The 25951-nt window shown below is 43.3% G+C and overlaps 1 protein-coding gene across 1 annotated transcript; it reads left to right on the top strand.

The window, feature by feature from the left end:
• The first annotated feature begins 1695 nt into the window (after positions 1–1695).
• Positions 1696–24888, top strand: MYL10 (myosin light chain 10). Its single transcript, XM_083875280.1, has 7 exons — positions 1696–1738; positions 10661–10747; positions 13451–13526; positions 14912–15016; positions 18455–18533; positions 23543–23591; positions 24345–24888. Exons 1-7 carry the CDS (start codon positions 1736–1738, stop codon positions 24441–24443), a joined length of 498 nt encoding a protein of 165 aa, XP_083731406.1. The 5' UTR covers positions 1696–1735; the 3' UTR covers positions 24444–24888.
• The last annotated feature ends 1063 nt before the right edge of the window (positions 24889–25951 follow it).

Here is a 25951-nt window from a genome sequence, read left to right on the forward strand (position 1 = left end):
AAAACCATGAAATGGCTGGGTGAAAGGATAAGGATCCTTCCAAGAAAGGACAGAATTCACAGGGTGGAATCCCAGGCCAGTGGACTTGGTGACAAAGTTGCTGTTCATCTCTCTCTGTTGTTGGGATTAGGACACTGATCCTGCAGAACGAGTAACCACATTCTCACATGAAGGTTTGTGAGCTGTTCTGTGGATTTCTGTGAGACTATTCCTCCCTAAAAGTTAGGTGGATGCTTAACAGCTTTGATGAATCAGGATCTAGCCCTGTGAACATAACACACCTTTATCACAATGAACCTTGGAAATTGTGTAGGATTTCCCTGAGAAACCTCACTGTGAGTTTTTCAGGTTTCCAGAGCCAGCCTAGGACACAAACCTGGGGCTGCTCTCCAGCAGGCACTTGCAGGCCGAGGGACTGAGGGATTTATTTTCATGCTCTGTTACACTGGGGATTGGTCTAATGTCACTAAGTCAGAGTGATGAACACCAGGCTAACTTCCAACATGCATCCACGGCAATTTCACTAAAGCCAGATGAGCTGTATTATGCCTATTTATTACTTAATTACCCCTGTAGGTGTTTGAGGTGCCCCACAACAGCTAAAGCAGCCCTTGCCCTGAAGAGCACGCAGTCGGATCTAAGATTAGAGATGACAGCATTGCAAGGGGCTGGACCTGGAGAAAGAACAAGGTCCTTGTTCAACCAGAAACTTAAATGCACATCTGTCTCAAAGTGCAGTTAATTGGTCAAGCATTGCTGTAAGTCAAGGTTGGGGTGACTGATGGAGAGAAGAATTTCAGATGCAGCTTCCTGAAAAACTTACTGTTTGTGCTGAATAATGTTCTGATGTTCCTGTACAGATACTCTGAGAGACACAGATCAGCCCTTCAAGAACCATGATTTCATGTCAGTGGAATTGTGCAATTTCATACTGGTTAAAGCTTTGGCCCATTGCAGTAATTCCAGTGGGATGGAATGTGTATTAATTTCTGTGAGCATTCCCTGGGAAACACAGCCCCTGTGGCTCCTACGCTGCCTCCTGTTTCCTCCCTCTCCCACTGCCATATTCATTTCCATACATCTCCTTTTTCATGCTTTGAAGTCCATGACTCTCCACCACTTTGCAGTACCTTGGGATATGGCCCCAGACTTCAGGCATGTTTATAGACTCAAGGAAAAGAGACGTGATCTGAGTCACTTGCCATCTGCAGCAAGGTGCTTTTCCACCCTCCAGGTACAGATGCAGCCCTGCAGAGCCTCACATGTTTTGCTGGAGCTCTGAGTGCCTACACCAGGCTCTGGGGCTACTGAAGTGGCCAGGATTTATTATTGCTGGTTTCCCCAGCGTTTTCTCAAGGAGTGTGTTTCCCTTCCTGCTTTTTCAGGATGCCATGTCCACTTAAAATCTTCTAGTGCGTGCCCTGTGTTCATTATTTAGCAGTACATGAGAAAACCCCTTCAGCTCGAGCTTGCTGTGAGTGCTGTACAATTGTATCCCAACTGCCTCCTCTACTTATCTGCTGCATTATTTCTGTGAAAGCAAAAGCTATGCACGGAACAGATGCTTGGAATGGTATTGGGATCCAATTACTGCACTTTTCCAACCTTACATCTATTGTCTAAACTTGGAGCAGGCATATTTTTATTCCTTGGTGACACTATATAAAGAGACAATTGGCATCGTGTTTGCTGGCTGACTGGTTGGCAGAGAAGGGGTGGAAGGAGCAGCAGCACCATGGTAGGTTTTATCTTCCCCATGTCTGTTTACCTCTGTATTTCTTTCTGACTCTAATGAGTCAAACAGAGCAGGAACGATCACACAGCATCCCATGAAATCTCACCTCAATATCACATTCAAAATGCAGATAGACCCCACAGAGTGAGCTGGGAACTCCCAAGGACTCCTTTGCATGTATTTAACAAACAAGGAAGGCAGGGAAAGTAGATAAATGTGCAGAAAGGAAGAGCTTGTGCAGCTCTGTCCCACATTCACACTCCTGGCAGGGCTGGTGTGAGATAGAATTAAGGTCTGCTGTGGTGTGATGGGCACTGAGGGAAACGGATTGCTCTGGAACCATGGCTGTATTGCTCTTGTGGCTTTGGGGAGAAGCAGGAAGCACTGCAGGAATTTCTGTGTCTTGCCTCTGCCTTGCTCACTGTTGGCTTTTAACTCTGGGACTCCGCCAGTCACCTGACTTGATGTGATTCCAAGGAGCAAAGAACTCCTGCCTAAGAAACCATGGGCAGATTGGACAGATCTTTGTCTCCTGCAAATTCAGAGGAATGACTACAAAATTTTAGGGGGAAAAAAATGAGCTGGTGATTTTGTCTTTGTTTATTTTGCTCCTTTTTGCAGGACCTTTTCAGGCTGTCTAAAAGCAATGCTGCCCAGTGGCTCCCTGGCGCTATGGAATATTTGATTGTGGAGAACACCAGAGAGGGAGTTGTATGTGAAAAGCTTTCTCAAAGCTTAGTTCAAATTTGATCCTATTTAAGAAGGTGATGAATGTGATCCATGTGCTGTTCTGAGCAGGGCAAAACCACATTCAATGGCATTTCTAAAATCCATGCACAAAGCAGGTTCCAGTTTCTGCCAGTGCCAGCCCAGTGTCAGTGGTTTCACACTTATCATGTCCCTCACCAGCGTTTCAAAAGGGTCTAGTGCCTTGTGCTGATTTTGCTTCTTTGGGTGTGGATTCACAGGTTTCCCTTCAATCAGCCTCAGTAAAGTCTAAGCCAGCCCTTTAGTGAGGTGGGGGACAAGTGTTGAGTCTTAGTCTTTTCTCTTTCCCCCTTTTTTCTCCCCCAAGATTTCACTTATCAGCTTTTCCCCTGCCTACTTAGTTCAATGACACACCAACACTCATTGATGTTTGAAGATATTCCAGGACATTCTGTGATGAAATGCTGAAGTTAGGAGATGTGAAAATATAGTGAGAGACTTGTCTGTCTCCTCGCTCCCAGCTCAACTGATGATGCTCTGTGGTGGTTCTTTTCATTGTGCCTTTTGTTTTGGGAAAATCTCTTCTGAGGTACCTTACTATACAGGGACACATGAAACAGCTTTAAAATAGAAAGAAAAAAATAGCCTTAATGAAAGAAAGCTGAAGAATATCTTTACATAAGGAAGTGATCATTTTTTATTAATCAGAGGGAAATGTATATGTAATTATGTTAGATGAACTCTGTGGGGAGGTTTTTTTCTCTCTTTATGATGTCTTAAGGGATTTATAAATATTACAGAGGTTTTATAGCATCATAATATTTCAGATGTGCAGTAAAGCTACTTTCAAAGGATTAGTGCAGACAAAGCAGCATAGTAAAAAATAATTACAAGTCAGCCAGTGCTACTAGGCTCTGACATCCAGGGCTGATGACAGTGAGAGAGGCAGGGTTCAGGGAGATAATTTTTCTAACAAGAGCAGACCACACAAGTGCTGTGGAATGGAGTTCTGAGAACCGTCTATGGCTCTCCGTTTATTCCAGGGAATTTCAGACAAGTTGGATCTGTGATGTCTCCCTGCATGCTCTGTGCTGATGGGAGAAGGAAGGGCAGAGGCACAAGGAAGGAGAAAGAAGCCTTTTTCCTATTCCCCAAACATTCCCGTGTTTGTTCAGTTCGAGCGACCCCTCACAGCACATTTCTGTGTGCTGAGGGGAACTGCGTGCCCCAAAATAGCCTGTGTTCTGATCAGATGTGCTCTGCAGGCTGGAATGTGCCACCTGGACTGAGACAGGCACTGACCACAGCACAGCCACACTGACTGACCCCACCAGCTGAAACCGGGCTGCCTGTGGCACTGCTGACCTGTTTTTGTGTGTGTGTGTGTGTGTGACAGACATGTGTGTGTCAGTGTGTGTGTGCGTCAGTGTGCCCCTGTGTGTGTCTGTGTGTCTGTGTGTCTGTGTGTGTCTGGGTGTCCATGTGTGTGTGACAGCTCTGTGTGTGTCTGTGTGTGTGTGTCAGTGTGTCCATGTGTGTGTGTGTGTCAGTGTGTCCATGTGTGTGTGTGTCCGTGTGTCCATGTGTGTGTGTCTGTGTGTCCCCGTGCATGTCGGGGTGTGTGTGTCCATGTGTGTCTGTATGTCCATGTGTGTGTGTGTCCGTGTGTCCATGTGTGTGTCTGTGTGTGTGTGTCAGTGTGTCCATGTGTGTGTTCATGTGTATGTCTGTGTGTGTGACAGCCCTGTGCATGTCAGTGTGAGTGTGTCCATGTGTCCCTGTGCATGTCAGCGTGTATGTATCCGTGTGTCCATGCGTGTGTCCACGTGTGTGTCCACGTGTGTGTGTCCATGTTGTGTGACAGCCCTGTGTGTGTCTGTGTGTCCATGTGTATCCATGTGTGTGTCCATGTCTGTGTGTCCATGTCTGTGTGTCCATGTGTGTGTCCATGTCTATGTGTCCATATGTGTATCCTGTGTGTGTCCATGTGTGACAGCTCCATGTGTCCATGTGTGTGTCTGTGTGTCCATGTGTGTGTGTCTGTGTGTCCATGTGTGTTTCCATGTGTGTGTGACCGTGTGTCTGTGTGTCCATGTGTGTGACAGCTCCATGTGTCCATGTGTCCATGTGTCCATGTGTCCATGTATGTGTGTCCATGTACCCATGTGTGTGTGACTGTGTGTCTGTGTGTCCATGTATGTGACAGCCCCATGTGTCCGTGTGTCCATCCATGTGTGTGACATCCCCGTGCAGGCAGACAGGGACTGCTCATCTCTTCACACGAAGGAGATTTGCTGGGTTGGGAAAAGCAGCTGTTGGATTTTGGCTCCTCCGTTGGATTTGGGGTCCTGGAGGTGGAGGAGTCTGCGGCTGGAGAGGCCAGGGAGGTTATCAGCTCTGGGATGAGTCTGGGGAGATAACACCTTCCCTCTGCACGCCTGAGGAGGAGGAGGCTGTGCCTGGGAAGGGTTTCTGTGGGGAGGAGGAGAACACTTCAGTGTCCGGGAGTGTGAAGCAGGGAGGCTGCAGCCCGACAGATTTTTGTATCTGGCAGGGATCAAAGGTGTGTGTGTGTAGGTGTGTGCAGGCTGGGACTACACACAAAATGGAGTGAGGATGAGAAGGGAGGGGTCTGTTTGCGACTGCAGAGCAGGTAATAAAAAGATCTTCTGTTTCTCAGTTCTGATAACGTGGTTTATTTGAATGATCTGAGGCTGCTGCCTGTTTGAAATGCAAATTGTGCCCTTAGAGCAGTTTGTGTTGCTTGTTCCTCTAGACTGTTCCCTCAAAGGCATGCACTTGGGTTGGCCTTGTGCTGCTCACCTGCCATGGAAAGGACCTAAACCACTCTAAGAAAAAGGTGACTTGTCCATAGCTGGGATGTTTGGTGCAGATGCAGTGTAAATTATTTCAGCAGAGCAAACTTTTGAGACAAAAATCAGCAAATATCCTGTCCCGTGCTGCACCAATCCCAAGGCCTGAGATGTAACTTCTGATTCAGAAGCTGCATTTGATGATAACAAAAATTCGAAGACAGGAAACATCAGCACCGAGATCCCAGAGTGGATGAAAAACAAGGAGAGAGTGTGATGGATGAAAAAGTAATGGTAACTGAGAGTTAACATCATACGGTGGATCACAGCAGGGGACAGAGCCTGAGCAAAATGATGGATGATTCTGTCTTTTCTGTAGTTGTAGATGTAGTTGCAGAGGAAGGAAGTACAAAATATGAAACAGTAAAAACCTGGTGGTGTCTTATGTCTGCTTTGTCCTGGACTGAATAAACAGTTAAAGGTACAAGGCAACAAAATCAGGCTCTTAGCAGCGTCCACTACTGATCGTCCTTGCAGGGCTCTCTCCCTGCTTATCCACTGAGGTTGTCTCTGGTAGAAAAATTATAAGAAAACACAAAAAGTGACTGAGTAGGGAAGCGTTTCTGCTTATGTTTTTGACTCTGCTGTCAGGGACACCACACTGTGCCATCGTTAATTATTAAGAGTATTTTCTGAGGGGCTTAGGGGATGCTGGACTAAACAAGGAAGTGACCGCCTCACACCAAACCAGACCAACCTAACCCCAACCAAACCAGACCAGACCAGACCAGACCAGACCCGATCAAACCAAACCAACCCCAACCAAACCGGACCAGACCAGACCAGAACAGAACCAAACCGAGCAGACCAGACCAGGCCAGACCAGACCAGACCAGACCCGATCAAACCAAACCAACCCAACCCAAACCAACCCAACCCAACCCAACCCAAACCAACCCAACCCAACCCAACCCAAACCAAACCAGACCAAACCAAACCAAACCAAACCAGATCAAACCAAACCAGACCAGACCAAACCAAACCAAACCAAAGCTGTGGCTTGTGGCAGAGTGCTGCCCATCTCTCCTGTCTGCCTGTGGAGAAGTTCCTCCACTGCAGGAAATGTCAGCTGGAGGTTGGTGACCTCCTGTTTCCTAAAGGGTACAAGTGGCCTCTGAGCAGCCACTGAAGGACCTTGTTCACCCTGCAGCAACTTGCCTGGTTTTCCATATTTTTGTGGGTTGTCTGCAAAAGGCACTGAGGGGTGGAGATGATAAAGCTCTGCAATAATCCAGTGTCATGGATCTGCTCTAGCATCAGCTCTTTATGAATTTATCAGGCCAAACAATGCCTCATGTTCTGAAGTAAGAACAAGGTGTTTTCATCTCTTTTCTCCTTTGTATGTAGAGACAGAAACTGATTCCTCACCCCCTTTTCTTCCAGGTCACCCTGAAATCAAATTTCCCTCTGATTCCCTTGAACATTCCCCCCGCCACACACCTTTGCAGCGTATAAAAAATGGATCCTTATTCTTACACCCAGAGGGGCAAAGGCTACACATACTCATTGCCTCTGCCTGCCTGTGTCCCTGAACACCCCTGTTCTTTTGGGCTCCCTGACACTGCCAGAAAAGAGAAAAATAAAGAACCTCAGCAAGGGAAACTCAGCTCAAAGAAAATGTCTGGTACAACAGAGTTTTCTTGAGACCAGATTTTGGTATGGCTTCATTTCTTCATTTAAAGCCTCTAAAACAAACCAAAACCAACCAAACAAAACAACAACAACAAAAGAGACCCTTTAAAATCCAGGCTAATTGAAAGAGTGCTAACACTGGTAAGACAAATGAGTGATACGCGACAAGCCTGTGGTTTCTCCTCTAAAGTGAAGTGTTGTTTTCTTCACAATGGGATGATTAATACGCTCAGGCAGGAATATTAATAGGCTTGTTCAGTTGTTGCAACATTCTTCCCACTGCTGTGCTATTGAGGCCTCGGAATCTGAGCCCAGGGGACCCTCAGCTCTTCAGTTTCTCATCTGGCACGTTTTGTGTGTCAGTCTCACAGCACATGTCACAAGGAGAGCTGCTTTATCTTTGCAAAGTGCAGCCTGGCACACTTTGGTTTCAAGAGTGGGGAAATCAAGGCAGGCAGAAAATGATGTGTCAGTCACCCACTTTCTCCTCTGTGGGTCACCTACTAAATCCTTGACGTCTTAGAAGCCACATGTTTGCTCAGTTCTGTGATGTGCCTTTTAATATGCCATTCTTTCAGAGAGAGACTCTGGAGTCAGAATCCTGGTTGTGTTCATTAAAAAATTCTGGAGTGTTTGGAATTGTCAGACAGCAGCACAGAACTATTCTATTCTCAGAGTTATTTTTTTCTGTAACACAGACCTATTTCTGTTCCCTTAGAGCTGTCTTTTAATTCAAGTTACACACCAGAAAGACAATGAACTCTGTTCTGTTCCTGTTCCACCTACTTCTCTCTCAGCCTTCCTCCTCATTGCACCTCCCTGCCCACAGCTTGTGCAAAACTGGGGTGCAGTTCTTTCTGTGATTATGAATTTCTTGGCTTTTTAGGGCAGGTAAGCTGCATTCCCAGTACTGGGAGCTGGTAATCCAAGATTCTCTTTGTTGGATGCTACAAGACTTAGCTTGAACCTGGTGATGGAAACCAACCCCGGCTGGCAGATGTTCATGGGCCCCCGTGAAATGGATTGGTGGTCTCAGCCCCCTCCTATTTATGAGCAGGTCATAAATAGGATCCATATCCAGACCTCCAGCAGAAAAACTAAAAATTGATTGAGCATCATGGGCACTGATCTCCTTTGATCATCCTTGGAGACAACAAACCAGAGAGTAACAATGAACAAATATGATAGGAAGATTTTTTTTTTATAGTACTTCTTCTAGGCCAACTCACTTCTAGAAAAAAAATATTTTTAAGGTCCTTCCCATCCCAAAACACTCTGTGATTGTATGATACTACAATAATAGTTCCCTGTATAATCAATTTATGATCTTCTTTGCCTTGAAAAGGACTTCTCCAATGTACAGAAGCTTTTTGGGTGGTATTTGACTTACTGGTCTGTTTCTAACAGAACTTGAGCTGCAGCTTTTTGCATTTATCTGACCCTTCCTTACAGCTCTAGCCCTTGCTTGAGGCTTTACAACCCAGAGAACCCAATAAACTGAGGAATAATGGAGAAACTGCCAGTGTTTGGCATTTAGAAGATCTGGACCCCACTGTCCGTGGTGATAGGTGAAAAAATGCAGATGGTTTGCTAACATGGGGAATATTTATCAGGCTGAGCATGGCTGCTGTGTTTGGCCACAGCAGAACAGACCATGAGGAGGGCAAAGCCTGTTTTGTGTCCAGAAGGAGCAGCTGCAGGAGGCCAGCAGGACCAGCCCCAGTGCCCCATCCGAGCCCCCAGGCCTGTGGTCAGTCCCGCACAGCTGGCAGGGCTCTCCCCTGGGTAACATCTGCTTCCCCTTCACCTCGGGGAACAAATACATGTAAATAAATGGGATTGTTCTGAATATTTCCATTCGATCTGCAAGTGTTGAAAGCCTCCTCCAGGCACCTCACGTTATGTGGAAGATTGCCCATTACTGCTCAAAATAACACTTATTTCATGTGTAGGAGGAGGAGGGAATCTGTTTATTCCAAAATCAATATTTCTACATTCATTAAACATTCCACTTATTAACTTATTTTTTCCATGCCTTTGGTGGCATTCTAGCCTTGTTTTTATCCTCACTACAAGTATATTTTTTCACTTAATTTCCATTCCTATTTCCAGATTCTAGTTCTTTGAATTAGCTGATAGGAGCCTGACAGGTCTGGAGTGTGGGTATGCAGGAGAGCGTCTAACATTGCCCCAGTCTCCCCTCTTCCATATCCCGGGATCTAAACCGGGGTGGCTGAGTGCAGAAATCTGCCTGGCAAATTAAATTGATCAGACAATGTATGCTTCAAACAGAGTCAAGTGGGAATATTTCCTTGAGCTGCTCTGCTCCTCAGGATATTTGAAATCAGTATTGAATTTGAACTTTCACAGGCTTTTTTTATTTTGATGAAAGGAGACAGTAGAAGTTGCCTTCTGCTTCATGCAGAATAGCCCAAACTAAGTAAGACTAATTTTCTGTGACACGAGAACCAGGTGGGACTATGATAATGAGGTTTAAAAGTAAAAATGATAAAGAAAAAAGTAATCTGTCTGGAAGGGAACTCAAAAGGAGATGCAGCTCATTATCCTGCCCCAAGTAAGGATAACACTGTGGTTAAAACACTTCTGTAATCCTCTGGAATCACAGATTTTATTCTTTACTTCAGAACAAGAACTGTATTGTCTCAGGCAAGCTGGTTGGGCCCTTATTCAAAAATATTTAATGAAGCCTAGTTCTAACTGATTTTTAGTGAGCATTAGATTTTTAGATATCATTGCAGCTCTTTCCCCTGTCTTGCTCTGTCTCAGCCTCCAGACTCAAGAACGGTGATAAAAGCAGTCTTGCCCTTTCATTGAAGATGACTATGTTGAATATTAAAATAACATGGTCTGGTAAGGTATTGCACTGCAGTGCCAGAGGTTGCTGCAGGAATAGAGACTCCAAGAGTAGAAGGTGCTCCTGCTTGGGAAGGGTTAACCTGTCCTGTCAGTGCTGGTCCAGACTGAGAAGATTTTTAAACATTTCTGTGTGAGTAGGAAATGATATAACTTCCCTTTATAGTTCCTGAGCTGAGTCTTCATGCAGGGCCTGGTTTGGAGTCTGGCTGCTAGTCCCAGCATGGGAATGGGAAGGAGGAGCCCTTGTAGGCACTTACCTGAATTCTGGAATTCCTTGAGAACAGCAGGCAGGGAATTCTAGCTCATATCTCCAAAGCAGCATCACTCCACACCAAGGGACATCACCCCTGAGCTCTGCAGAGCCAGTGTGGAAGGGGAATGGTCCCTGTGTGAAATGGTCTGGGATCCTTTGAGGGGGAGATGGCCCTGCCCAAGGAGCAGGCAGCTCCCGGGGGGAGCCAGCAGTGCACCAGGCAGGATGCTGAGTCACACTTTGGGTCCCTCACCCTTTGGAAGGCAGCACAATGACAAACTGTCCTGGTTTTTCTGAGCTGTCAGGTCCCAGGACACAGCAGGGAGTGGCAAAAGGCCTCAATCTGTTAATAAGGCACCAATTTTTATCCCTTGTATAAATATAGATATATATTCAATCCCACACATATATCTAAATCTATCTGTCTATAAGATTGAATTTTAAAACCTTGTAATAACAAAGCACAATCCTCTTGCATTACTTGGCTGTGTAGTTTTTACCTTCTGTTGAAGATGTAATTTGTTTTCATGGGTACTTAACAGACAAAGGAATTTGTATCTGATCTTCTTATTTGTATTACAGGCTCCTAAAAAGGCAAAGAAGAAGATAGAAGGCGGTTCCAATGTTTTCTCTATGTTTGAACAAACCCAGATCCAGGAGTTCAAAGAGGTTGGTCACTACTCTGCTGTTCTCTATAGTCTCCTGTTATTGCTAATGAATAACATAGGTTTTGTTTGTAATCCTTATTCAATTCTCCATCTGCTTTAATAGAACACACAGTTGTTTTCTGATTCATCCCTGTGGTTTTGGCTGGTGGATCATTTTCCTTGTGTGTTTGTTTGTTCTTTCTTTCATTCTTTCTTTCCTTACTTCCCTCACTCACTCCCCTGTTTCAAGCTCTAGATTGATTTGAAATGCACCAAAGCTCCCACCCCAAAATAAAGGAAAAGCATCCTCTCATCCACTTCAGCCCTGATTCAGGAAAACACTTGAGCACATGTTTAAAGTTAAGTGGTATTTTAAATAAGAATAGTTTTACGTGCTCAAGTATTGTCCTGAATTGAGATGCCAGGCTGAGCCAGGGCTTTCATTCCTGCTCTGTTCCACAAGAGCAACAGAAAACATTCATTTGTGCCCTTCTAAGGCTGCCCACAAACTAGCAATGCAAATGCCAAGAAGCCCTCAGCCGACTTCCTCCACAAGTGCCAATAAAACAAGACAACATGAGATGAACTGAGCATCTTCCAGCTCCCAAGGGATTTGCTGTTCCATGTGCTGTAGGTTCTTTCACCAGTTACCTGTGAAGAGGTAAAACTGATGGGGTGGCCTAAAAGCTGGAACATATAAAAGGCAGATAATCTGTTTGATGAGTTTGTGCTCTTTTTCTGTGTGGACAATCTAGAGGTCCTTGAAACCATCACACTCTGCACTGGTTTGTCATTTTAAATTACTGATTTTTTTCCCCCCCATTTTTTCTAACTCATATCTCCAAAGCAATTTCCAGTTTGATAAATATCTGCTGATTCTATTTATGCTTTCACGTGGCTTTCAAGTTTACTTTTCTTGAGGATTCCCACTAGGAAAGCTCAGTGATGGACTAGAGTAAACCCCAAGGCAGAGTCTGGGAATATGACCCAGCTAAATTAATTGGAACCACTAATCATTTCCCCACAGTCAATGGGAAGATGTTTGACTCTCTTCTCCCACTTACTCTCCATATCCTATATCCTAGGAACCTCCATTTTATTTTCTCCAAGAATTACTGTTTGAAGATGGACCAACAAAAAGAACTGGACAGAATGCCATTATTTGATGTTCTCTAAATATGATAATACCACAAGCATTTCTAGGGGGATGGTGGCAGAAAAATGGCAAAAGCGTGAGGTGGTGGAGTGGTCAAGTGAAACCCAAAACCATGTTGTGTCTAAGAACTGCATATTTGGGACACATATTTCTGAAAAGCTGGTTTGGATTAGAACATTTTTATCTAGAGATTTTGACCAGCTCATCAGCAAATGTTTCAGCATTGCTGTTACTTAAAATTCATCCATTACAGTGCCTGATGCTCTTCCTGTCTCCTGTGAGCTGCCTAGGTTCAGCCTTGCTCTTCATATTTTCTTCCTCTTTGGCTTTCAAATTGTGAGGAATCACCATTTAAAGCACGGGCAAAGCGTCTCTAAAGAGTTGGGCTTAATTTTTTTGTAAGGGGATGGTTTGGAAGGTAAACGTAAGATTATGAACATAATACTGAAAGGAGCCTCATGGGCAAATTGGGCTGTGAGCACTGGGGCTTTGCAAGAAACTGGAGGAGAAAATACCTGAAGATGTGTGGAGATAACTTGTTCATGGGAAGAAGTGCACCCTGTAGGACTTTAAAACTCTGCAAGTTACTGCAATCTCAGGGGAACACTGAAGAAAGAATAATTCCCGGCCATTGCAAAGATACTCTCCCATCTTGATGTGCCTGTCAGACAGATAACCAGCTTCAGAGTCATGCCAGGATCAACTAATATTCCCCATAGCAATGACCAGGGGAATTTCAGGCCATTGAAATCTTCCCAAATCACTGGAACATTATAAGTGTGATGGCAGCCCAGAGATGGACACACAAATGGGTAAACAGATAGATGAGCAGTTAGCTGGCTTGGTAAACAATGGTTAGAGCACATGAAGTCTATGTTGGCTGAAAATAAAATTTAAAAAAACAACTGTTTTTTTCTATTTAAAGTTAAATTTTGCCTGACAAGACTATTTAAGGTCAGGACATCAGTGTCAGTCAGAGCACAAAGCTCAGTCTCAAAGGTGCTGTGTATTGGAAAGGGGAAAAAACTTTGAATAAATAATCTTATGGAACCTACATTTCTCTTTCTCATTGAAAGCTCAGCCATCTCTGTGTGATGGATCATTCTAAGGCCCAGCAGGAATGAACCTCAGGTTGACAGCACAGAGGTATCCACAGAAATGAAATGTTTTACAGAAACGTTTCAGCCTCATTCAAAGAACGGGGTATAGGGAAGGTATGAACACAGAGCAACCTCTGGCTAAATCTGCCCTGACTAAAACCTCCCTAATTCAAACTTTTACGGGTTAAGGCCTGAATGGCTGGAGCTGCCAGCCTTGGCTTCAGCCCAATGCATGCTGCACTGAGCATTAATTTAGTAAGAAGAAGTTTGGCTGGGTTTAATTAAGCCCCTTGCCAAGATACAGTAATGTGTTGAAAGTGAGGGAAGTGCAATGATGTGGAGGAATCAAAGGAAGTTGAATATTCCTTTTTACAGCATGAATATCATCCTCCCATGGACTGATGTGTGTGACTGGAGCACTGTCCTGTGCAGTGGAAATGGCAATACCTGTTCCTTTTCCTTCCCACAGGCTTTTACCATCATGGATCAGAACAGAGATGGCTTTATTGACAAAGCAGACTTGAGAGACACATTTGCTGCACTAGGTAAACTAATAATTCAATGCTTAGGAGATATGCTGTCTCAGTTTCAAGCACAGAAGAAAGGTTGGTGTTAGAATGACAGTGAGGGAAGAAATGAGATACAGAGGGGGAAAAGGGAAACCTGTTCAGTTTGACCTTCCTCCCTGTGGTGGTTGGGATCCCACTAAAGAGCTCCAGCTGGAAAGTCTCCTGATCAGGGAGTGGAATGAAGGTCTGATCCCTCCCCTGCATCTCTTTCAGAAGAAGCCTGCCCAAGCAGGGCTCCATGCCAGGCATTTCTGATTTGTCTCTCAATCCAGGCTTCCCAGGCTGCACCTTTTTCATCTGGGAGCCATGGAATATCCACTGATTAGCACTGCAGTCATGGACTAGCTGCCCCTCTGCCCACACAAACCTGGGAGGGCTTCCTGTGAAGTTCTGTGCTGCTGTGAGTTTGTGTGGGGTGAAATGTGCATGTCATGAGATTAGGAATTGTCCATTCCGTGGCTATCGCAACCTTGATAACATCAGGCAGATCAGAACAAATCTTCCCAAGGAAGGAGAAAATTCGAGCGCTCCTAAACCCAAACCTGGAGTTGTATCCTTGTTGCAGTATTTGAGGCTTGAGCAGTGATGTAGGCATTTGGGCTTTTGCCATCTGGAGCTTATTAAAAAGAGCTTGATAAGAATCTTTAGTGCTCCCTGGGGTGGAATCGGACACCAGCAGAGTCAGTGCAAGGAGCAGAAGCTCCTGAACTCTTTATTGTGACAGTGAGGTTTGCAAACTTTGGCCTGTAGCTACTGTTACCCTGAAATATTTATTTCTTAAGGCCAAGTTCTGCTATCTTTCCTGTTCAGTGAAGCCTTTCAATGCCTATAAAGTACATTCACAGCAAATTGCCACTCAATTTGAGGAGGGTTCCCAGGGTCTAAATTCTCATCAATAGGGCTGCACAAGGATGGGGATACCGATACCACTACTCAGCTCATCCATCTGCCCTCTACTCAGAGAGGTGGCTCAATATACAGGAGGGCAAAGACTGAGACCTTGGATTCACTTCAGCCACTTTGATCTCTGTTATATTAATATCAGTGGGGCCCATATTTCACCTGAGGTAAAAAAATAAAAAAGCCCCAACCCCAAAAAGCAGTTTATTTGGAAGTGCCCTTTCTCTTGTCCACTGCTGGCCATGTCTGTGTTATTTATCCTTCTTGCTCCTTCCGTCACCCTTTGATCTCAGAGCCAGCTCTGCCAATTTCTTTTTCACTGGGGTATTCAGGAGTTGTGTTCTACCATGTTATTAGCAAAGTTGCACAGAGCCCTGAGCTCCCCAGTGGGAGGAGATGAATGGGAATCGTTTTTTGAAACACAATTTGTGATTTATTATGAAAAATGATCTCTGCTGCAGGTCGTCTGAATGTCAAGAATGAAGAGCTTGAAGACATGGTGAAGGAGGCGCCAGGTCCCATTAACTTCACTGTCTTCCTCACTATGTTTGGGGAAAAGCTGAAAGGTAAGCACCTCTGGGGGATTGGAGAGGTATCTGTCAAAGATCCTCGGCACTGAAACATCTCAGCACCTTGCAAATTATAATAATGTCTCCACAGAACAGTGCTTAGAGGCAAGGAGGGATCTCCAGGTTTGCAGACAGAGGGGGAGAATGAAAGGCTAAGGGACGATGCAGAGGACAATTCAAAGGTGTGATTTAGCTTACACAAACTAAGATGAAAGTGGTGAGTTGGGATCCAGAAAGTGATGAAACCTCAGCAGCCTGGAGCGTGGTGCAGGGGAGTTATTCACCATCAGAAGGCTCCTGGGCTGAACTTATGCTCCAGTCACAGCACTCCCAGTGTTAGCTGGTTTTATGTATTTCTATAAAACCCACCCTTTTTGCACTCCTTTGTCACATTAAGCAAACATGGGCTTCCCTCATTTTCTGTATTCATTGTAACTCAGTGGCCCAGCCTCAGTGTCACTTGAGGCCAATAGTGATTTTGCCATTAGGTGAAGATTTCACTGAATAACCCTTAATGGAGTGGATAAATTGAAATAATTAAATTTCAGTGGATTTACAATTATAAGGGAGAGGGGTTTTACCCATTGCCACAGAACATATAGGGAACACTGTGGGAAGTTCAGGAAATGTGGGTAGTAAATTTGCTGCGTGAGCTGGTAATTTAGTCATGTCTCTTCTCCAGTTAATGGCTGGAAACTGCAAGAGAGGGGTGTGAAACCAAGATAGAACTCCAGTCATCTTCCTACAGGCATGAGAGAAAGGTGAAAGCCTTCAAGGCAGGGCTGGCCTTAGCCAAGCACATTCCAGAAGCTTGCTAAAATAACTAATGAATAGAAAAATGGAAAAATCTGATCCTGTCTTCTCAAAAACATTTATTGTTTTGTTGCCGGACTCTGGCTTTATATTGCTGAACACAATTCCAGTGGAGACTTTTCTGTGCTTGGAATAGAAAACAGAGAGGTCTGAAAAAAAGAATTCATGTAGCTGGTTCTGGAAGAAAGACACTCTTGCTAAAGAGGGCAGGAAGTCTGGGAAGCACAAGAGGCGATGGAGAAGGCTGGCTGAGGAGGGGATTTTATTCCTCAAGACATCCACCTGTCTGTGGTACCTCCACCATGACATTCCAGTTGTTTTCTGGCAGAGTAGGGAGTGCCCTGCTCCATATTCTTCCTTCTGGGATATGTGAATGTTTGTTGTGGGGTGCCCTGCTGCCCATTCCATTTGTGAGCATGGAATTGAGCTCTTCCTCCTCTCCCTCTTCCTCCTCTCCCCTCTTCCTCCTCTCCCCTCTTCCCCCTTGCCCCGTGCAGTTGCTGGAGCTGGCAAAGCCTCTGGCCCTGCCAATCCTGCGGCCTAAAAGCAGAGCCAGCACAGGAAGGTGAATGGCAAAGCAGAGCCCTCTTGTCTGCAGGTTTCCTGTTGGCTACTAGCAAAGGAGGAGGTTTTTTTTTTAATTTCCATTTGGTGAAGGGAAAATCACAGCTGTGTTTGTCATGCCCTTCTGGTTGGGTTTGTCATGCAAAGGAAGCAGAGCCAAAAGACTGCACATTCCCAATCAAAACTAATTGGGATGAAGAGCCTTTGTAGTGCAATTAGAAAGGGAGAAAGGGCTAGAGGAAGTGGATATGGCAATTTTGCAACACTCTTTATTAGCTAAGTACCACTCAGAGAATTTGGTGAAAGGTGCTTTCTAAGTAAAATTTGTTGTGCTATAATTGATTTCTGTCATAAAGGGGAAGCTGGGATTTTCAGGATGAGCTTTAGCTTTGTATGTTGAGATTATGATGCCAGATGAACAGCTAACAAAACTCGGTTTATGTTAATGCCAACCACATGGAGCTGCTTCTACAGGGAGTCGGAATAATACAATTTGTACAGAAAACAGAGATGCCGCACATCAAAGAAACCACTTTATTTACCAGCTAATCAATAAAGAATGCCTGCTGCATTGCTTCTCTTCAAAGCCAAAGTCCAAGGATATGACAGAGTAGAAAATGTAAAACACAGTAAGGAAAAAAAAAAATCCCCCCCACAGCGGTGACTACTTAAAATGCAGCCCTCTCCCTGGAGCTGGGGATGTTTCTCTTCATGGGACAATCAAAATACTCATTAAACACCAATGCTCTTTGTATTGATCACAGATTCATTGCAGTTTGAATACACTGCCTACAGCCTGGCAAAAATAATGTACATGGCCATTGTGTGCCAAGGAGGAGGCCATGCAGCCCAAGGTTTGTTCACTGTTATATCCTGTAGGATCCTGCTAATCCTTCTGAAATCTTTCAAACAAAGCAAACTGTGAAGGCATCAGGAGAGCCTGTAGAGCAGGGAGCCTTGGCTGGGTTCTGTTCTGGTTCTACCTCTGCCAAACTTTGAAACAAACTTTGAATCTGGGACCCTTTGTGTCGTATCCTTTTTTAATCACTCTTTCAGCATACCAAACAGCTTCATTTTGCCCGTGGAATCGGTTCATCTGCTTGTAAATTTGGTTTCCTACAGTTACAGAGATTTGTATTGTGGATACTAGGGTAATATTTTGAAATATTGGGGAACAGTCAGAAACAGAGTACACAGTGTATCCTTTGGTGTGGGTTGAAAATGAGTGTACTGAGAATCTGCAGAATTACAGAATAGTCAGAAGCCTCGGCCAAGATTAAGGCACTGTGAAAATGAGTCCCTGACACAAATGTTTTCCAGTCTAAAGGGATGGGATAGATAATGGAAGGAAGAAAAGGAAGACCATTACAATCATTTTACTGCTGGGAACAGAGGGACAGGGATATTAAAGTCATACCAAAAATCTGTGGCCCAGCTAAGAGCAGAAGCAAAATCTTGTAGCCAAAGTCTAGTTCTTTAAACCATCCTGTTTCTGTAAGTAACATTTAATGAAGAGACACTTAAGGGGAAGGGCACAATGGGATGTAAGTGCAGATCCCCATCTCACATTGATCATCCTGTTTCCATTGCATTCCAATGGCATTTGGATTTCATGATGAGCTCCATTTCCTTTAGTGAGGGAAATAACCTCTTCTCTATATGGCCAAGAACAAGTAACATCAAAAAGTGTTTTTACAAGGAACGTACAGTGCAAGATTAAAGGAAGCCAGTGAGGGAAACAGTTTGTTATATTTTCATTTCTGAAAGCCACTAATCCTCTGGGTACTGATATTGGAGACCAGTTCCTGGAAGTTTTCTCTCCTGCAGACATAGAATAGATATGAGTTATTATTTTTAAGCTTCTGAGCATTGAACTATTCACCTCTATTGTTTATCTGACATGACAAATGCTGCCAACTTAGGGAACCTTTGTCTCCAAACCCACAACTGCAGAATTCTCCATTTTGCACTGTTTTCAAGCGAATGTAATTACTTAGCAAGTATTCTGCAGCCAGAGAAATACATCCAGGCTTCTAAATTATATTTCATTAATTTTAGGCACGGACCCAGAAGAAACCATTCTGAATGCTTTTAAGATTTTCGACCCAGAAGGAAAAGGCCGCATAAAGGCAGACTAGTAAGTTTATTTCAAATCCTTTAGAAGAATAACAACAATAATAATAATTGCACAGTTTTAAAGGACTGCTTAAAAGCTGTATTTTTTCACAGTATTTTAAGAGGCAGAGAAACATTTAGCTTTGTAAGCCAGAGTTAAAAGTCTGGACTGTTGTATGAATGTATTTGTATACCAAAAAGAGATGTTATTGTCTCCAGACATTGCAAGAGCCAACGGAAATATAATCACATGTAGGCCATTAGATAGCCTCTTTTTGAAGGTCTGGATATAAATCGACACATGACTCTTTGTAAATTAACTCCATATGTAAAATTAAAATGAATGTCTGGTGCCTAGCTCTCAGTGCTTGACTAAAATGGGAAAGCTACCCCCCTCTTCAAAAAAGTGATCAATTTAATTAACTCTGAGACATGGTTTTAGTGCAGGACATTTTCCTTTTTATGTGTTTATCATTCGAGCCTTCTGCTTCTAGAAATAATTTGCTGTAAAATTCCACTAGATACGGTGAGAGCCAAACCAAATAATACTATTAATAATCTGGCAATTATTGTCAATATGGCTATTTTTAAATAAGGAGGCAGAGCCTAATTTGTATTCATATCCTGTTGCACCAACAAAGCAATGTAAAAGGACTTTAAGAGGCATTTGCACAAATGCAAACCCTCCTTGCACTGCCAGAATGGTGCAAGCAGGACTTTCAGGTGAGTGAGGTAAATGACATCAAACCACGGCAGGGGATGAGGAGGTTGGACCTATTGCCCAGAGAAGTGTTTTATGTACCTAGATTTGTGCACATGCTTAAATTTGTTCACATGCTGAAGTTTCATGGTGAATTTGGGGTCTGTACTTCTACTGCAGCAGCCCTTTCAGGTAGATTTTATAAAGCATGATATGTATAGGAAATCTATCTGGGAGCCATGAGTTAGAAAATTGTATTTGCATCAATTATTTCTGCTTATGTTGTGATAGCATCTGACCAGAACCCTGTGGAGATTTCCATGACATTATCTGCAATTATTGATGAAAGTTAGTTGAAATTGTAAAATTCATGTGAAATATTTTTTTCCTTTACCAAAGTGGTTTTCTATGGCAGTACCCCAGTGGATCTGAGAACTTTAACAATATGCAAAATAAGAGAGACAGTCCTTTGAGTAAGAACTTCCAAATTAATTAAAACACAAGTGGATGTAGCAATCAATCAGAAGGAACAGAGGGTTAAGAGTTGTCCTGATGGTTTTGAATTTAACATCACCCAAACAACTTGGGAAGGAGAGTCAGGGGATCATATCAGAAGTGACTCAAACAACAGAATGTAGCCTGTTGCCAAATAGGGCAGATCACACATTAGCGAAATCACAGCCATGAAATATGAACTTCTGATACTCCAGAGCCCATGAAATGTTATATTTCCCACCACTATCCGTAACAATATCCTGCATACAAAATCTGCAGCTTGCCACCCTGTGTCCAGCTCTACATTCCTTGGATGCTGGAAGCCAGTTGGAGTTTGGGGCAAATTAGGAATGCAGTATCACACTCCAAAATGAAGATGAGAGAGAAATATTTTATTTTTCCTTGATGGAAAAGGTCAAACTTGTCCCCACTCCCACTGCACTGCTAACATTAGACAATTGTTTTAGTTCATCACCACAACAGAGCATAATGTTTACTTATTAGACCCGAGGGTAATGTTGATCATTACAGAACAAACCATTAAATCAATTCCGTGGATGTCTTTGAGGTTTAACTTCTATTCATATGCTTCCAAAATGTAGACATTTGAAGTTTTGAAATAATTTTTCTGTTGGCTCATGCAGCCATTTCAATGCGACAGTTAATGCTAATAAATATTATTTCTCCGTATTAAAAAGTCCTGGAATGTTTCTCTCCAAAACCAGCCACATTGACCTTTTAATCAGAAATTCTTTTTTATGTTCATGGAGTTAACATCCTTCTGGGGATTTTTATGTCTCTTCCCTCTGCGTGTTTTCACCTTTAGTCTGGAAATGACTCACTTAGTCCATGTGATGGTAGCTGGGATGGAGCCTTCTAACCTTTCCAGAAGCTCCAGGAGTTTACAGCTTCCTTCCAAATCCAGTGACAGACTTTGTTTGTCTGCATGGTTATACCACACAGAAAACCCTTCCCACAGCACAATGTCAAGAAAGAGAAAATGCTCTTGGTCCCACTCTCAGCTGGTGTGAACTGGGGCAGCGTTTGGAAAGGTTGGATGATTCAGCCCCAAACGCCACTCGTGGGGCAGGGTGAGTCAGGCCAACACCAACTGTGCCTGATGCTGAGGCCAATGAAACTTCTCAGATTTGGGCCAGATGAAAATGGACCCAGGGGGATGGAAAAAGTCCCAGGGATGCTGAACTTTGGAGGAGTTTGGCTGAGCTAGAGATGATTCTCTCCAGAGCTGCAGAGCTCTGCTCCTTCCCACTCACCTGTTTTCCTCCAAGAGAGCACTGTAGAAAGGGCAAACCCAAAGGAAAACCAAAAACGTCCCAGAGATTTCACAGATCATTTTTAAAAAGGCTTTTAAAATATCAGAATGCAACAAGGTGTTTGTAACTGTAGAAGGAATTGATGTGAGCCAGGACAAGGGATAACATTTAGACTCCTAAGTCAAGGCAAATGGGGTTTTTTAGGGCTTTTGTTTGTTGGTTTGCTTGTTTGTTTTGTTTTGGGGTTTTTTGGCCTAGAAGACTTGGGGTTTGGTTTGATTTTGGGGGTATTTTTTGAGAAGAAAATAAGCTTTCTAAAGAAAACATGATACAAAAAGAAAATAGTGCATAATTTCTGGCTTTGGAAATTGTGAGTGTTTGTTTCCCTATAAAATAAATAATGGAAAATGTGCATAGATCCTTTAGTCAGTCCTTCTTCCTTATGAGTGTGCCAGAGCCTACTGGGCTGTGCATCAGAAGATTATAATTAGATATTTGATCTTTTCTTTTCCCCTAAATACTTTAAGCATGTGAATAGAAGACACACAGTGCCCAGATCTCTTTTTAATTCAGGCTTGTTTGCCATGAAGTTTATTTGTGACTTCTGACAAAATTGCTGTAAGTGTTTCCTTCTATTCACCAAGCTCCTTCCTGGATCACACTTCCTCTTTACATTTGCTAATGGTTGTCCAGGACATATATATCCAATAATCAATTTATTCTGAGGGGAATGGTGTCTCTACTCTTGCACCCACTGATCATTTGAGAATTTGCCTTCAAAAATGCAGTCACAACCCAAATGACCAGAGGAACAGATCAGAACTAGAAACTTGAGACAAAAAGATGAAGAAACTTAGCTAACTACAGAGAATAGTGAAGTAATGCAGGGAAAATATATCAAACAGCTTAAGCTTTGTCTGGGACTTCAAAGTATTTCCCAAAGCTTGCACAGATATTTTCACGCTTGTCCTTTTGGGAAAGATCCTTATTCATTGTCCAGAAACCTCTGTTTTCAATTTTCCCTTTCTGGGCTTCCAAATGTGCACTTGATATCAACAAGAGCTGCAGAAGTGTAGCTACAAGTGTCTCCCCTGCTACAAACTGGGATGTGTAGCCTTTTCCTGAGATAAAAAAAATCACATTTGTCAGCATGCCATTGTAGCTTTGCCACTCAAACTGGACCTCCGTGTGGAGGACTTTTCTCATGTGCAGTATATAGGAGCAGAAAAGGAAGATTTACTGTTTTGCCTGAACATCTGCACCCACAGGAGGTGAATTTTGTTCCCCTGGAAGTGTTCCTGTTCAGGCATGATTCCTATTATAAATAGTTTTAAATATTCCCTTTAAAAAGCAGAAAGAAGAGCTGCCACTCTCACTTCCCCATAACAAATTCCTCAAAAAAAAAAAAAGCAGCCTTTTTTCAAATCTACAAACCAAACCAGATTTCTGTATTTGCCTCAGCTCCTGGTTTTGTAGAACAGACTGCTCACCTGTTATCACAGCCTTACAGTTTGTTTTACTGCTCCAGAGCTGTGTCTGATAATGTACAAATACATTTGGTAGTGACAAAACGAGGCAGCTCTGCCTCTTCGGCGTGAATGAAAACTGTGAGATTAATATAGGAATTCTTCTACAGGAAGGGGAAATTATTGGTGTTATTGAAGGGATGTTTATGTGAATTTAAGTGAGTTTATAATGGTGGATGTCCCAGCACGTGGTGCATGTGCTGCCCTCAGTAACTGGGGGAGGTATAAAGACATTTTATCTACAGGGGTTAGACTAGAAACAGAAATAATTCCTCCTGGCTTTTCTATTCACCTCTAAACTTAGGCTAAAAAAAAAAAAAAAAAAAAAAAAAAAAAAAAAAAAAAAAAAATATTATATGCTCGACTGCTTTCCCACAATGGGTTTAAAAGAGAGGGTAAATCAGCTGAGAGCCTGCCCCCAAAATATTCTCTTTGATGTAATTGCACGGGCTGCAGATTGTGTGTGGGATAAGCCCCGTGTTCCAGGGCTGTGGCTGCAGATCAAGACAGTGCACCGTGAAATGCAGGAGGGCTCAGGCAGCCCCACCGCCTCCTCTGGGAATGGCTGCATGCAAATAAAGGATCCTCGGGTGAGGACTCTGAACACAGGCTGGAGCTCTCTTTCAAGTCCTCCTTCTCATTTCATGCTCTGTTCCTTTCATCCCCAGATTTTACAGAAAATATTCTCTCTTTTGGCTTTGTTAAGTGATCCAAACTTTAAGCAGCGAGTGAGGAAACCTACCATTTTAGGTTAAGATAAGCATACGAAATTGCTGTATTTCAGTCACAGTAATAACCTTAAACAATTTTAAACCTCTATAAAATGTCACAAAAGAGAAATAAGTTGGCAGAGCAAGGCATTGACACTGATGGGTGCCCACAGAAAATCTCTTACAATATCATGTAAGGATTAACAGCTCTAATTTATGCGGTCACACAGATTTTCTTTCACGCAACTTCAGGAGGGATCTTGCCATCTGAATTGTCATGTGCCATTATCACCCTTTAATCAGGTTATTTCGTTTTATTTGAACAGCATCAAAGAAATGCTTATGACACAGGCAGACCGGTTCAGTCAAGAAGAGGTAAGGAACTTTATTCACAACAGGAATCCAGCTCCAGCTCCTGTTCAGCACTAAGTCCTTGCTCCTCTTTAAATGCATGAATTGAGCTGAAATGCAGGCTGGGAGGAGGTTGATGCCAGCTCTGGCAATTAGAAACAATTCAAAGCATCTCCTCTGAAGAGCTCCATGGCTAAATCAAAGTCAAAGAGATTCTTTGGACTCCCATCCAAGTGCAAGTGTGGCCTATCTCGTGCTGTTCTTCCCCATGGGCAGCTGGGCAATGGATTTACTGGAATCCAAGTGGATTTGGGTGGGGCCTGTGTTCTGGTTTCCATTTGTGTGAATTATTTAGTTTGAAATCTGAAATGAGGTATGGACTTGGTGGTTTGTGTGAGACTGAGCGTGGATTCTGCTGGTTGGGAGGAATTTAGGGGGACTTTGTTTTCATAAGAGGAGACGGAGTGGAGTTGTCTGTGGACAGAGCAGACTGGACAGCCTGTTCCAGTCAGAACAGAGACTGGACTGTACATTTATCAACCAGGGCTTCCCTTGGTTTCTGAGAGAGCTCTTTTCAGCAGGGAACTTGTGGGATTCCAGCAGGACTTTATTAACCACTCATGTTCCAACTCTGGTTTCATTTTATGGAGCCCAAGGAAAACTTTTCCATGGTGGGTAAAGGACCAGGGCACCAGGGAGCTGAGCTGGGTTGAAAATGAAAATCTGTCCCTGCTGCTGTCCCGCAGTCTGTGACACTTACCTCTGTTTGCTTGGCAGATCAACCAGATGTTTGCTGCTTTCCCTCCAGATGTCTCTGGGAACCTCGACTACAAGAACCTCTGCTATGTTATCACCCATGGTGAGGAGAAAGACTGAGAGCAGAGAGAGGAGCTTCTCCTGTGCTGATGCACTGAGTTATTTCATGATGCTCTTGTGTACAAGGCAAAGGGCTGAGCATCCAGGATGTGAAGCCATGTGGTCATCAGAAATGAACCAATAAAATAATTGAAAATAGATTAAAGTTATTTAATGCTCCTGTTTTTATAAAATATCAATATACCAGTCTTGTGAGGGTTTTTTCCCCCATCTTTTTTTTTTTTTTTTTTTTTTTTTTTTTTTTTTTTTTTTCCTGTCAGTGGTTTGAAATGGAATTTTCTTGATGAGCTGGTGCTTTTGTGATTTATTGACAAACTTCATGTTCACCAGATGGTTCATTGGGCACTGCAGTCTTACTTAACCTCTTGTCTTTTATAAATAAGCTCCACGTATTAATTGAGAATTCCTCTAACTTATTGCACCAGGAAGAGTGTCTGGCAAATAGAATTATGTTCCATTCCACAGCCCCTAGCAATGGAAGTGTAAATAAAACAATCCTAAGCTCTTGTGAATATGCAATATGCCCTCTCCATCTCAGTGGTGGGGCCAGTTCCTGAAACTACTTGACTCGTTTGCTTTGGTGCAAAGGAGCAGAAACAGTGGAATATTGGCTGTTTCTCTCATAGTAAAATTTACCTAGGTGCACTTAGAATCCAGGAATAATTCATTTCCTCCCTCAGAGACGTCTTTATTATGTGGAGGAGGTTGTCCATGACACAACAAGTAACACTTGGTCTGTCACCCTTGGCCATCATTCTCAGGTTACAGGTGAGACAGGCACAGCAAGGAGGTGTTTGGCCAAAGATCATCAACTCTAGAAACAAACAGGACAATTTGGGAACTGCAGCCCATGAAAGCAGATTACCTCTCACTTTTCTAATCCAAGGGCTGCCTGGGTTTTAAATGGGCTACAGTTTCTTGTATTTAGACTTCTAGGAACGGGACATATTCTGCCTATGTGGAATATTGCATGAACACTTCCTGCGTGGGAGGCAGAAGGATGCTGCAGCCAAAGGAAAACAAGCTTCTGCTGTTTTAACAGCTCATGAAAATGCTTTCCTTGTGCATCAGTGCTGCTGGAGCCACAGTCCCACAGACACTGAGAGGAAGCAACAAGCCATTTATTTTCTGTTTCCATCTCCGTAGGCTTTGTAGGAAAAGAACTTAAGGGCAACGTGTGGAATTCTGCCCTCCTGAAGATGGGCAGAAATTCCATGAGAAAGCTCTAACATCTGCATGACTCAGGGACGTGACATTCACCCCCACCTGCATTTTCTGTTGTTCCAGCAAAGTCCTGCACTCTGTGCACTTCAATAATAGAGAACAACTGGAGTGAGAAGGCTCTTAGCACACAGAAAATTCATAAAATAAACCTCCCCCTTGCCCCTGCGTGCAGAAGCTGTGTGAGTGCTCCTGCACCACCACAGTTTTTCCAATATAACAAGTTGATTCCCAATTGTATCTAGTAGGAATTATCTCTTTTAAAAAATATCAGTGGACACAACTGG

This window comes from Zosterops lateralis, assembly GCF_965231275.1.
Source record: "Zosterops lateralis genome assembly, chromosome: 19".
In the NCBI taxonomy this organism is placed as follows: domain Eukaryota; kingdom Metazoa; phylum Chordata; class Aves; order Passeriformes; family Zosteropidae; genus Zosterops; species Zosterops lateralis.